The sequence below is a fragment of the Sceloporus undulatus genome, chromosome 9 (genome assembly GCF_019175285.1).
Source record: "Sceloporus undulatus isolate JIND9_A2432 ecotype Alabama chromosome 9, SceUnd_v1.1, whole genome shotgun sequence".
Classification (NCBI taxonomy): domain Eukaryota; kingdom Metazoa; phylum Chordata; class Lepidosauria; order Squamata; family Phrynosomatidae; genus Sceloporus; species Sceloporus undulatus.
In genome coordinates, this window is record NC_056530.1 from 34817150 (window position 1) to 34831356 (window position 14207).

At 45.4% G+C, this 14207-nt stretch overlaps 1 protein-coding gene across 1 annotated transcript; it reads left to right on the forward strand.

Moving 5' to 3' along the window:
- Positions 1-10818: 10818 nt before the first annotated feature.
- Positions 10819-11233, forward strand: DPM3 (dolichyl-phosphate mannosyltransferase subunit 3, regulatory). The gene has a single exon (XM_042440194.1). The coding sequence runs from the start codon at positions 10836-10838 to the stop codon at positions 11115-11117; it is 282 nt and encodes a 93-aa protein (XP_042296128.1). The 5' UTR covers positions 10819-10835; the 3' UTR covers positions 11118-11233.
- Positions 11234-14207: the final 2974 nt, after the last annotated feature.

Genomic DNA, 14207 nt, shown 5'->3' on the forward strand with positions numbered 1-14207 from the left:
AGAAATCTTGAAAAGTGTTTCATTTTGTTTGCACCAAGGCCAGCAACCAACTATGACTACCAATACCTTGTCCCAATCCATTATTATTATTATTATTATTATTATTAACCCGCCTCTCCCATTCGGATCGATGCAGTGGCCCCTCGACATTCACTGGGGTTAGGGCCACAAACCCCCAGTGAATGTGGAAATAAAATAAAACAAACACTATTTTTTTAACCTCTAGGTTCCCCATTGCAGGAGGAGCTAGCATCCACACTGGATAGATTACCCGGTTGGGTACTGCCTTGACTCCGGAAAGCGGAGCCCAACTCCACGGAATTCTGGGAGTTGGGCTCCGCCACGGGGTCCAGAGTGGAGGCCCACAACAAACTCCAACTCCCAGAATTCCACAACAAAGAGCCACAGAAAGAGTCAAAGCGGCACCAAACCGGGTAATCTCTCCAGTGTGGATGTATCCCTTGTCAGTCAGTGAGGGATCAGGAAAGGGTCAGCCTCCATTGCTAAGACGCAAGGACCAGTAGAAGCCCACTCTCCTCTCTCTGTCTTCTTGGAGGGGAGCTTCCAGTTCCCCCAAATTAGGCCCTCTCTTGGGGAGGGACTCTTGTCTTCACCACACAAAGCTTGCGCATGGAAACCCACAGAGAATCACACTCACTCAACCCAAGCAGAAGGCAACGGCAAGCATCCTTTGAATAAATCTTGCTAAGAAACTCCTCGGGGAGAGGGCTGTCATGGGTTGACTTGAAGACACACAACAGTAGCAAACATGACTCTCTGTCAGGCATGGCCTTTAAGACCCCCTCTGAGGCTAAAATTCCATGATCTGAGCTCCTCCTCAGTTTGGATCTGTCTGATCTGACTGAGTGCTTATTCAGCCTCAAGTGCCACAAGCAAGCTTTGCCTAGAGCCCACCTCAGGCGCGCCCAGGCCTGCATGTTGCTTGTCCTTCAGCTCAAACTCTCCCTCCCTGGTATGGGAAAAGGTCAATGTGTGCGTAAGGCTGGTGGAACAGTGATGTCCTAAAAACTGGGGGAGAGTGACGTACCCCAAGAGATGTTAGGGATGTTGGAAGGTTGGATGGGTCCATGCTATTCCTCACCCTGGAATTTATGACTTTCACAGCCATTCACTCCCAACGCTGTCTAAAAAAACGACCATCCTACCCACTCATCACAGGTAAAGAGAAAATCATATGAATCACTGGTGGTGTCACTGAGGCCCCATTCCCACTGGGCTATAAAGCGAATCAAGAATTGGACTGTAGGAACATCGTTCCCATTTGAACTCGCGTTCGATCTTAGTTTAAAGAAAATCGTTCCCATTTGAATTCATGTTCGATCCTACTGGATGCTGGCCATGAAAGCCTTCGACTTCACATAATATTAAGAATTTGCTTGTTAAATGAGAGCAAGGTCCACCTGGAAAGTTCACCATCTCTGCTACTTCTTGCCACCATGGTATACTGCTTCTGACCAAGGAGATTTTGTTCCTGACTGAGGAGATTATCTCACGCCAAATCCCCACGGGAATGCAGGTGAATTGTAACTGTCACCAGGATTATCTCCTTCTTGAAAAGCTGCCTGAGAAGCCGGGGTTGAATACAGGCTGCCTACTGCCTGGGCATGGAGCAATGTGATAAGATCCATCAGTGATGGTTACAACCTGCCTGTATCTCAGTGGCGATTTGGAGTGTGATCATCTCCCAAGAGAGCAGGAATAAACCTGCTGGATCAAGCAAAAATTTGACCTTTCTAAGATTTGTTTGCTGATAGCAACTAGCTCAATTTTTTTTTAAAAGCCCCCAAAGGGGTGGGGGCAAAAGGGCATTATTCCCCATTGTTTTGTCAAGAGCATCTAGCATTTCAAAGAAGACTGTTACTGGAAAAGGAGGTTCTGTTCAATCATCACAGTGCTACAGTTTACTGCCTGATCTCTCCTCACTGAGTTTGCCTCCTTCTTTGTGGGGAAAAACACATTGCTGGGACTTGACAAATCTGGCATCAAACACCACACAAAAGCAAATTATGACTTTGTCAAGTGGTTCACAGTACTGTATATCATTAACACCAGTATTTGAGGAGGAAAATTTGGGGTGGATAATTTGCAGACGTGCAGTCCAACCTTTTTGGAGGGCAGAGGTATGGGCAAGGCTGCACTAAAAGGATCGCCCTACAGGATGGGGATGATGGGAGATGTAGCCCAACACACCTAGAGAGCCCTCTCTCTCTGGCTTTGCTTCGCGAATGAAGATTTAGGAAGGACTCATCCCGCGCTTTGTACAAGCCTAAAAAGGCCAATCCGGGACAAACAGGTCCGGTTGCAGAAAGCGCAGCGGAGTCTCCTTGGGTGATGTTTCCGGGTTGTGGTTCTTTCTGTGTTGTCGTTTCTCTTCGAGAGACTGTTTGCCGTGAGCAGACCTAGAGAGCACTTAGTTGAGAAATATGGCTGAAAAGACTCCCGAGAGGTTTCATTCTGTTGCATTGTGACCATGGAGAGGGAGAGCAAATTTGGGCCAGCTGTACTTAAGCACTGTGAAACTGAAACCATCAAAGGAGCAGGATCTGGAGATCACCCTGAGGGAGTGATCCACCCTCCTTAGCAAAAAGACACCACCTTTAGCTGAGAGGCCCTCGCCAGGTTTGCTAGCTTCAGCACTTTTAATAACCTTTCCCTTCTTCATGAGTCTCTGTATATCTCATGAGACAGCCAGCATTCCTGGACAGATGCCTGCAGGGAGAAAAGGCAGATTACAGCTGGTTGCCGGAGAGGAGCTAAAAGGGCGCCCAAAGTTTGCCAAAAGGCACCAGAGGGGGAGTAGCATGGGGTGGTGGGGATGGGGATGGGGAGCACCCGAAGACATGGGCAGCAGAAAGGCAAGCATGCATGCCCAGAAGCAAATATGAAGTGGCCTTACTCTGAACCTACCTAATATTGGCCTACTTGCCAGGAAGCAGTTCTCTAGGGCTCTTGGTGGTGATCTTTCCAAGTCTTTTAAATATGAAATCTTTACCCAGAAATAGCAATAGTAAGTACAGAAATGCAAGGGATTCCACCTGGGACCATGCACTTTTGCTTTACTTACAAATTACTATAATGTGCCCTGTCTCCCATAGTCAGTAGCCGCTGACTAAGAGAAATACCATATATACTTGACTATAAGGCTTAAGCCGACCTCAGATATAAGTTGAGGACAGGTTTTTGGGGTGAAAATTATGGATCTTGATATGACCCATGGATAAGTTGAGTGTAAAATGTAGGGGCATGTAATGAAGGATGTAAAGGACAAAGCAAAGGAAAACAATGCCAAAGCATTCACAAAATTCCCTGCAGGGATGTTTGGGCTCATACTAAAGGCTGGATGGATGAGGGAGCAGAAGGGGGCCAGTGCTTCCAGGGCAGATTAAACTCTTGTCTTTCACCAGGGGATGGTTGTGTGTGTGTATGTGTGTGTGTGATTTAAAGCACTGACCCATGGATAAGTGCAGCTGCTGATTCCTTCAAAGACTGGGTCAACATGGTGGAAAAGCAGTTTACTTTCAAGGTGGGCTCCTTGGTGACAGACAGAGGTGGAGAATTTCTCTCAACCTCAATAATTGGCTAAGAAGGAAAGGAATCCGCCACAATACCACAAACCCTGCGGTTCCACAAGAAGATGGGTTGGCTGAGAGGCATATTGGTGTGCTGAAGCAGATGAAAGGCTGCATGATGCTGGATGCGAATGCGTCTGAGCAGCTTTGCGGGGAAGCCATTCAGGCAGAGAATCATGTTGTGAATAGGGTTTTGAATTCTGCCTTAAAACAAACACCATACCAGATGCTGCATGGCAGACCACCCAATTTAAAGTACCTCAGAGTGTTTGGTCAGTATGCAAATGTCTTTGTGCCAGCAAACTGCAGGAGGAAGCGTGAGACCAAATGGTGCGGATTAATGTTTGTAGGGTATTCTGGTAACAGCTACAGATTTCACCTGGGTCATGGGGAAATTTTGCTGTCCAGAAGTGCCCATTTTGAGAAGCATTCAGGTCGAGACAGGCCAACCAAGAGGTTTTCCTGAGGCTTGGACAAAGAGACATAAGTCCTGGGAACGGAGGGGTGAGAGAACATGAGTCGTCACCAGAAGTCAAGCCTGGTACTTCTCAGCAGGATACACAAACACAACCTACACTTCACTCACCAGTAACAACTAGGAAGTTTGAGCAGGTGACAGTGAAAGACCCAGAGGTTCAAACTAGCTCTGAAAGTGAGGATGAGAGGGATAGAACAAAAGTGATTGTACCTAACTCAGAGAGTTAGAAAGTCTCCAGAGTGTTTTGTTGCGCAGGATGTTAGAGCCTGTACTGTGGTGGCTGATGAGCCTGAGAGTTTCCAGGATTTACAGTGCTATCCTGAGGAGGAAAGAGAGAAGTGGTTTTCTGCAACGGACAAGGAGTATTTGTCTTTGCTGGAAAAAGAAGTGTTTGATGTGGTAGCCAGACTCAAGAACCACAAAGTTGTGGGTTGCAAGTGGGTTTATAAAAGGAAGGAAATGCCAAATGGTATGCAAAGATATAAAGCCAGGTTGGTGGCAAAAGGTTTTGCCCAGCAAAAGTTTGAAAACTTTGATAAAACTTTTCCCCCAACAGCAAAGCCAGAGAGAGCTTGAGGCTTGTGTTAGCTTTGGCAGCGAGGCAAGGAAAAATTGTGAGGCACTTTGACTTCGAGACTGCTTATTTGAATGCTAAATTAGATGAGGAGGTGCACATGGAACAACCTTTAGGGTTTGATAAGGATTGTGATAAGAAGGTGTACAAGTTGAACAAAGCCTTGTACAGTTTGAAACAAAGTGCAAGATGTTGGAATCAATGTATTCGTGAAGAGCTTGTAAAGCTTGGATACAAACCCAGCATTGCAGATGCCTGTGTTTACACCAAGGGAGAAGTGATTCTAGTGATTTATGTGGATGACTTGTGCATGGCAGCTCAGTCAGAACAGGAGGTGCAATTAGTACAAAAAGAGTGGTCCAGAAGGTTTGTATTGAAGAACTTAGGCAATCTGAAGTCTTACCTTGGGATTGAGGTTGAATGGACTGAGGATGGCAAGTGTTTGTTAAGCCAGAAGAAAAAAGATAGAGAGATTGATTGAGAAATGTGGTTTGCGGAGTGCAAAAGCAGTAAAAACCCCAATGACTCCTGGTTATGCCAGTTCAGAGTCAACAGAAAAATTTTGAGAATCCAGAATTGTTCAGGAGTGTATTAGGAAGTTTGCTATTTATTGCCAACAATACTAGACCTGATATTTTATTTGCAGTTAGTGTTTTGAACCGAAAATGGCTGATGGTTCTCAGAGGAACAATGAGAAGACACAGAAGAGCCTTGGATGCAAAAGGATTTGGGGCAAATAGAGGCTCCTTCTTCCTTTCCCGGAGGGGAAAATCGCCTAAGCGACTGATTGGCCGTGACGCCAAGCGCTTAAGCGCTTGATTGACAGCTGCTTTAAAAAAAAGAAGGTCCGGAAGTGCAATGGGAACAGGGAGCAAAATAACCCGCTTCAAATTAGCACTGGGAAAATACCAATGGGAACAAAAACAGGGGTAAAAAACCTGGGTCTGTTTGCACCCGTTTTTAATGCGAACGATGGGTCAGATTTGAGTCTGAATCCAAGTCAGAATCTGAGTCAGAATCGCAGCGAAATAAGCCACTTTTTTGCCCAGTGGGAATGGGGCCTAAAGCTGACCCATGGTGATATTGCTGCACAAGGAGACAGCCATGGGGCAGCGCTGTTCAATTTATCTACCATCCCACAATTTCATTCTCTGCAAATCACAGCCACATCTGTATTTGGTCATTGTCCTTCTCCCAGGCCTAGGCCGGACACAAAGGAAAACAGATGTTTCCTGCCAAAAGCCGCCTCCATACTTCCAAGGTGCTGCCACAAAAAGACAAACCTCACTGTTTCCTTTAAAGCTGTGATTATGGGAAACAGGCATTGCTGGTGGGAACAAAGGGAGCATCAGGAGTGTTTGGGCCGGTGTAAGAGGATGGTCAATAGTTCTTTGCAAAAATATCCTTCTCTGAGTAGTGCACAAACACAGATGAATTGCTGACTCATTGAACATATGGATCTTTGCCCAACAAGTTGCCCAATTGGGCACCAAACTGAATTTCCCCCTATTTTTGATGTGATAAGGAAAAGTATCACACAAGCTTTCAGGGCCCTTGGCATGAAATCCATGTTGTGTGTCACCAGTTGGCTGGTAAGCCAGTGGGAAAGTTGGAGTGGCTGGTTCCCAGAATCCACTATCAGGTCTGACTTCAGCTTCACAAAGAAAGGTGGGGGCAATGGGAAGGAAAATGGATTGAAACTGATGCCAAGTTGGATCAGACCCTCGGTCTATTAATGCTATTCTTGCACTGGTACAACTTTAAGATTATTATTATTATTATTAACCTTTATTTATAAAGCGCTGTAAGATGGCAATATCTGGCACTCAAGAAGTGGGGGGCATTTGATTTGGAAAGCTTCATATGCCTGTAGAATAGAAATTATATGTTATTATTTGAATTTTTTTAAAATTAAAATATTATTTTAATTTAACCTTCTGAAATAAGGCAGTATAGAACAGGATAGACAGATAAAACAAAATTACAGAAAAATTATATTTTGGGTTTACGAGTCCTATAACTTCCGCTTGCTAGTCCCATGCAGTAACCATTTTTAAATCTGCAATCCCCAAACTGTATCTTTCCTCATCTCTGCCAGATCACGGATGCATCTACAGTGGTATTATATACAGCTGCCCCTCCGCTTTCACAGGGGATACATTCAGGACACACACATACACATACACACACAACACACACACACACAAATGGAAACTTGCATATATTCAACCCCCACGCTCCTGCGCACAGCCCTGCACATGCACCACAGGCACGCGTGCCATTTCAACCAATGGGGCTCGCCCATCCATGAATAATTGAGACCACAGACTTCAAATTTGTGAAAACAGAGGGGCGACTGTATATTTATCCTCCAATATTTTGCAAAAGAAAGCCAGGAGAAATGTGGCCGAGGAATTACATTACATTTGAATTACATTAGAGTGTGGTCAAGATGGCAAAGGTTATGAATGAGGAAATTTGGTTTTGCTTAACCCCATTGGGAAGGGCAAAACTCTGCCCCCTTCGCTCCCCTCTGCTCCTCTCCTCTCCTCCCTGAGGTTGTGATTGAGTACAAATACTGTTGCACTTTGAACTCAATTCGTAGCAGCTGAAGTAAGCTGAAGGCAAAGGGGGAGAATGGAAGGAGGAGAGAGAAACTGGACATTTTAAAGGCAGCTGAAAAAGTGGAACAACAAAGAATTAATCAGGACTGTCCTTGCCAAACTGGGACAGCTGGAAGGTATGTGTATATAATATACAGTGTGCCCTTGCTTTATGCGGGGGATCTTCCTCTGAACAAATCTCATCAAGAAAACAGGTTTGCTGTACGGTTGCTATAAATGTGATTTGAAGGCACACGGCAAGAACTAGTCCAGCATCTTTCTTATCTATAAACACATTCTGAAAAGATGCATATGTGACAGTCATGAACAAGGCAAGGAGGTTTTGGCCTTTCCCTGGTGTTTATACCTGATGCTTGTAGGGTTAAATCATAGAGTTGGAAGAGACTCCAAAGGCATCCAGTCCAACCCCATTCTGCCATGCAGGAAATTTCAGTCAGAGCATCCCTGACGGATGGTCATCCAGCCTCTGTTTAAACACCTCCAAGGAAGGAGACTCCACTACACTCCGAGAAAGGAGTGTGTTCCACTGTCAAACAGCCCTGACTGTCAGGAAGTTCCTCCTCATGTTGAGGTGGAATCTCTTTTCCTGAAGCTTGCATTCATTCTTCTATGTCCCATTCTCTGGAGGAGCATAAAATAAGCTTGCTCCCTCCTCAATATGACATCCCTTCAAGTATTTAAACAGGGCTATCATATCACCCCTTAACCTTCTCTTCTCCAGGTTAAATATCCCCTACCCCCTAAGTCTCTCCTCATAAGGACCCTTCATCATTCTGGTTTCCCTCCTCTGACACTTGTTTTTCAACATCCTTTTTGAGTGCCCAGAACTAGAAACAGTATTCTAGGTGAGGCCTGACCAAAGCAGAATAGAGTGGCACCAGTACTTCCCTCAGCCTAGACACCATTTATGTTGTTGCAGCCTAGAATCTCATTGGCCTTTTTACTGCTGCATCACACTGTTGACTCATGTTCAGCTTGTGGTCCACTTGGACTCCCAGATCCCTTTCACATGTAGTTTCATTCATCCAGGAGTTATCCATCCTATATCTGTGCATTTCATTTTTCTGCCCTAAGTGCAGTTCCTTACATTTCTCCGTGTTAAATTTCATTTTGTTAGCTTTGGCCCAGCTTTCTAGTCTATTCAGGTCATTTTGAATTTTGATCCTGTCCTCTGGAGTATTAGCTATTCCTCCTAATTTGGTGTCATCTGCAAATTTGATAAGTATGCTCCCAATTCTGTCATCCAGGTCATTGATAAAGATGTTGAATAGCACTGGGCCCAGGACAGAGCCCTGTGGGACCCCACTGGTCACTTCTCTCCAGGATGAAAAGGAGCCATTGGTGACCACCTTTTGAAATCTCCCATCACTATTACATCCCTCCTTTCTGAGTGTGTGGCCAACTGTTCCAGAAAGGCATCATCCAATTCCTCCATCTGACTTGGGGGTCTGTAGTAGACTCCCACCATAACATCCTTGTTGTTTCCTTCCCCTTTAGTTTTTATCCAAATGCTCTCCACCTGGCTTCCAGGATTGATGTCCTGCATCTCTTCAGTGGTGTAAATGTCCCTGACATATAAGGCTATTCCTCCTCCTTTCCTGTTTGGCCTGTTTCTCTTTACAAAGGATTTAGTCATGCTCAAAATGGAGGTCATTTTGAAATTCCTCCTGGACATAAGGTTGAAAGGGAAAAAACGTCCTGGTAAAGGAGGACATCTGGTCCCCCTGAGGAAGACCAAGACTCTGCCCAATTCTCTCCTCCTTGTCAGGTTCAACAACAACAACAACAGTAAACATCTGCACTGCAAAAATAATGCCATTTGACACCGTTTTAACTGTGCTGGCTCAATGCTATGGGTTCTGGGAATTGTAGTTTGTTGTGGCCCCTGAGCTCCCTGACAGACAATGTCTCACAGAACTACAGATCCCAGGATTCCCTAGCATTGAGGCAGGGCAGTTAAAGCGCTCTCAAAGTGGAATATATCCCTGCAGTGTGCGTTGGGAGCCCTCTGAAAAACCCAGCGAGTGGCTGCAATGATGGATCAACAGCACTCTGCACATGCTCAGTGGGCCCCTTTCCTATGCTCTTCCGGGCGATTAAACGGTGGGAAACGGGTGCTAAGGACCTGAGAGAGTCTGAAGGGCTCTGAGGGGGTTTTCTCGGGAGTGTTAGTGCGCGCCTGAAAGCCTGAATAAAGACAGACATTTGAGGGTGTGAAAAACTACAAATCCCAGAGTGCAGCGCGAGGCGAGGCCCTCCCTCCCGGCGCCAGGGGCGATGACGTCATCATCACGGGCGCGACCGGGAGTCATTGGGCGGATCAGTCTCTGGAGCCGCCGGAGGAGTGCTTGCAGGTCCTGGGCGAAGGAGGGGCGGCGGAAGGTGGAAAGGGATGGAGGGAGAGCCATCTTGCTAGAGCTTTACTGTTTCAAATGGCACAGTGAGGGGGAAGCCTGGTCTGCAGGAACTGGATCTGAAAGGCCGCAAGGCGGAAGGGAGAGAGAGAGAGAAAGAAAAAGAGAGAGAAAGAGTGAGAGAGAGAGAAAGAAAGAGAGAGAGAGACAGAGAGAAAGAAAGAGAGATATTGAAAGAGAGAGAGAGAGAGAAAGAAAAAGAAAGAGAGAGAGAGAAAGAAAGAAAGAAGCTAAAGTCTCCAAAAGCGCCCAACCTCTTTCTTTCATTGAGTCTGGAAGGGGCTCTACAGTGGTTCCCAAGCTATGCTCTTTAAGGGCTTGTGGACTTCATCTCCCAGAATCCCTGACTATTGGCCAACAGGGCTGAGGCCTCTGGGAGCTGGAGTCCCAAAGACCCTTCAAAAGAGCACAGTCTGGGGACCCTGGGCCAGAACAAGGGTGAGCAAGATGTGGCCCTCTATACTTTGTTGGACTGCAAGTCCCATCAGCCAAAGATCTCTCTGCATTCTAATTCTACAGACTGACACAGCTATAGCTTTGGATTTTCCCTGCATAGTGGAAGAAGCCCATGTTGGAACAGTTTCATTTAAAAAAGGCATACTGGGAGTAATATTAATATACAGTGGTATATTAACTCCGCATTCACTGGAGTTAGGGGTGAAGGACTAGACAAAGGACAAGGAGAAAAACAGGGCTGTCTTGGCAGCTCAGGCAGAACTACTTTAATGGACCAATAAAGCCATCTTGACTGGTGTTATTCCAGAAAAAGGAAGCTTCCTGAGCTGTAGAAGCACTGCCATAAATCAGAATAGGCAAGAGTATGGCCACAGAAAGCTACCTTATACTGAGCGGATCAGGCAGCAATGTCAACTTTAAGTGACAACAGTGACTTTCTAGCATTTCAGATAGGTTTTTTCCCCCTAGCTCTGTGTAGAAAGCCCTGACACTGCCTTGAGTATCCAAGTACTAAGTACTTAGTACTTGTGTATCCAAGTACTACTCAGGCCTGTCCCATGCTTAGTGTTCAAAATCAAATGAAATCAGGCATGATCAGGAGATGCACGATGGCTAGACTGACCATTAGCTTGATTTGGGAATCCACAGTGGCATCAGTCACTCACTCTCTTTCTTTCCACAGGCTTGACTCACACCGCAATGACGAAACTCTTGCAGTGGCTTTGGAGCCTGGGCCTCCTCGGTGTTGTCTGGGCAACTCTCACGCTGGACCTTTTGGGACTCAGTCCATTGCCCCCGCCCTGGTATCAAGTCCTTTGGCCACTGCCTACCTATTTGCTGGTGGTGTTTGGCTGCTACTCACTGGCTGTTGTTGGATACCGGGTAGCCACTTTTAATGACTGCGAAGAAGCCTCGCTGGAGCTACAGGCACAGATCCGGGAAGCCCGGGACGACCTGGCCCACCATGGCCTGAAGTTCTGATCTGGCTTGCAGTAAGACTGGGTGCTGAGCACTGCAGGGAAGGGGCTCCCTCCATCCCCTGAAGAAAGATTCAGAATATCTTTGCTGGAGTAGATAATAAAGAGAATCCGACTATGTATTGTGTGGGCGATCAATAGCACGCTTGTTGAAATGTGCCCTGCTGTGGTAACATGAAACAAACCATGGTTTGTTAATAAGTCACACTTAGAAGCCATGGCTTACTGTTTGTTAGTTTGTTTGATATGCTGTAGTGGGACCAGAGGCAGCACACAGAAGGAAAGCAATCAAAATCTACCCATGCAAATTTTAAAGGGATTAAAATAGTCACAATTAAAACAATATAAAATTATTTTAAAATACAGTGCACCCACTCCATACATAAGCGCCCCATATGCCGCTTCTTGTTTACACGGAAGCTGCATTGCCATTAAATGAATGGTGTGTGTGCCCGCCGCATGCGCACACCACGCCACCGCAAGCATGAGCCCCATTATATTGAATGAGGCTCAAGGTTATATGGGATTTGCCTCATGCGGGGTGGGGTGGGGGGGGCAGAACAAATCCCCTGTGTAAGAAGGCTCTCTCATGTCTCACCAAGTGACCCTGTGATGGTGGCAAGTCCAAGAGAAAGCATTCTTCCCCTGAAGATCTTGGAATTCTTGCTGGTTCTTATAGGGAGATACGGTCTTTCAGATAATCTGGACCTAAACTGTATAGGGCTTTATAGATTATGACCAGCACTTTGAATTGTGTCCAGAAACCAGGGGCCAGTAAAGCTGTTTCAACAAGGGAGTTATATTCTCCCTATAACTGCTCTGCTCAGCATTCTGGCTGCCATGTTTTGAAGCTAGGAAGTATCTGAACAGTTTCCAATGGCAGCCCCACACAGAGTGTATTACAGTAGTCCAAACAAGTGTCAGGGTCAGCAGGATACCAAAGTTCAGAAATGCAGGCTTAGTAGTTTAAAAAACAACAACCCAAACCCTCAGAAACCTTTATTAAGAAACTTTGGCCTGTTACAGACTGCCAAAATAAAGCTGCTTTGGGTCTCTTTGGAGATATGCTGTTTAAATGATGCATGCATCCTAAGAATCTGGAAGCTGCACCAAAGCTGCCCTCCAGTGCTTAGGAATGGAGTGTGGCTTTGGTGTGACCTCCTGACTTGTAGGACCCATGCATCATTTAAACAGCATACCTCCAAAGAGACCCGAAGCAGCTTTATTTTGGCAGTCTAACAAGCAGGTCCAGTCCAGGGAGTTTAATTGCCAGATGTGACCAGCAAGTATTAACATTTGATTAATTAAACCATATGCAATTTCAAATTCATTGCATGATTAATTCTCATTCATTCCAAGTAACATTCATTCCAGTTTTCCTACTTCCATTCCCACCATGCGCCTCACATTCTTGTTATGGTTCCATTATCACAGAGAAAGGACCTTGAAGAGTCTGTCTGAAGGACCCTTGCTCTTATTATCTTACCACCTGCATAAGAGGTCACCACTGCACTACAATGCTATACTACTACATAATCCATCACCCCAGTTTCTAAAGCATTCATGTGGCTAAGCAACTCCCGACAATGGGGTATAATCAAGGCATGTGTTACCAAAGCCAGATCTGATGTTTCAAGGAATGGGTGCAGCTGGCACACTTGTTTTAACTGTGCAAATGCACTCCTGAAACCTGGGCTTCCAGGCTCAGAGCTGAGTCCAGAAGAACACCCAGGCTGTGAGCCTGAGGTTTCAGGGGGAGGGTAACCCCATCCGGTCCAGGCAAAGTCCCTATTCCTTTTGACTGACCCTTCTTGTCTGGATTAAGTTTTAATTTGTTTGCCCTCACCCAGTTCACCACTGACAGCAGACACTGGTTCAGTACTGAGACCGTTTCTTTGGAATTGGATAGAAAGAAGACGGAGTTGGGTGTTGTTAGCATACAGGTGATGCTGCACGCCAAAAGTCCAAATGATCTCTTCCAGCAGTGTCATGTAGATGTTAAACATGTTGGTATATGAATTCTAGGTTGCTTAAACCATGAGTTGTTGTGACATCTGGACTTGCAACTGTGGCTTGTTTTTGACTTGTTACCTCAGCTTCCCAGTCTGAAACAGCTGGGTGACAAATTTGTAATGAGGGCAACAAACTGGTTTGCTTTTGGGTCTTTGGGATTTTTTGTGGCCAAGACATCAAACCATGAGTAATTTAAATCATGGTTTAATCAGAAATGGACTTTTGGTTGAGAGTTAGGTGAAAGACTGAGCATCAACTGCTCCCAAGTTGCCCATGCTAGCTGGCTTAACTTGATGTGTGGTTACTGAGATGTACTTTGCATGCACAGAATTTATTTGGCAGCTTTTTGTACCCCAATCTTGCTTTTATTTAGGAAAAGAAATGGAAATTTCCAAAAAGTTGAACTTTTGAATCCCCTGCTTGTGCGCTGATTCTCAGTATACAACCACAACCGTTTCTCAGCCCCACACAACTGCAGATTGCAACACTTTTGACTCCTACAATTACCAGTCTGTTCTTTTCCCCTAAGGCAAGGTGAGGGGTTGTAGACGGCTTCAAATGTTTGTTTTCAAGGGCGCCGTGTTCCCGGACAGCAAAAATTGTCTCCACCCCTTAGGAAATGCTGTCAATTTTGTTGAGATGTCTGCTGTGAAAAATGAGCCTGTTAGGGCCTAAAGATCACGAACAAAATAAGAGGCAAGACTGGTGTGGCATTTGGAGGGTGGGAGAGAATGGAAGAAGGCACAGTTTTAAGCAGTGTGTACTAATACTTAACACTGAGGAATAGGCGGAAACCTCTTAGATAGCAACTGATGGCATTGTACAGGTTTGTTCCAAGGAATCGAGGAGACTGGAGCCTCTTCTTGCGGGATTATTCATCGGACTCCATATAAAAGCTTATGATGATGTTTCACTCTCGACTATGATTATTGGCTCCTGAGGAACTGTTTTTTAGAGAACTAATAGGAATGTGGTAAATACAGTATTAGTGTTTTATCAATTGCATTTGTATTATTGTATTTATTGATGTAATCCTGCCTCAATCCTTGGGAGAGGTGGGAAATATAAATAAACATTATTA

Coding starts and splice junctions, on each gene's coding strand:
- DPM3 (XM_042440194.1), top strand. CDS start 10,836: ATGACGAAACTCTTGCAGTGGCTTTGGAGCCTGGGCCTCCTCGGTGTT.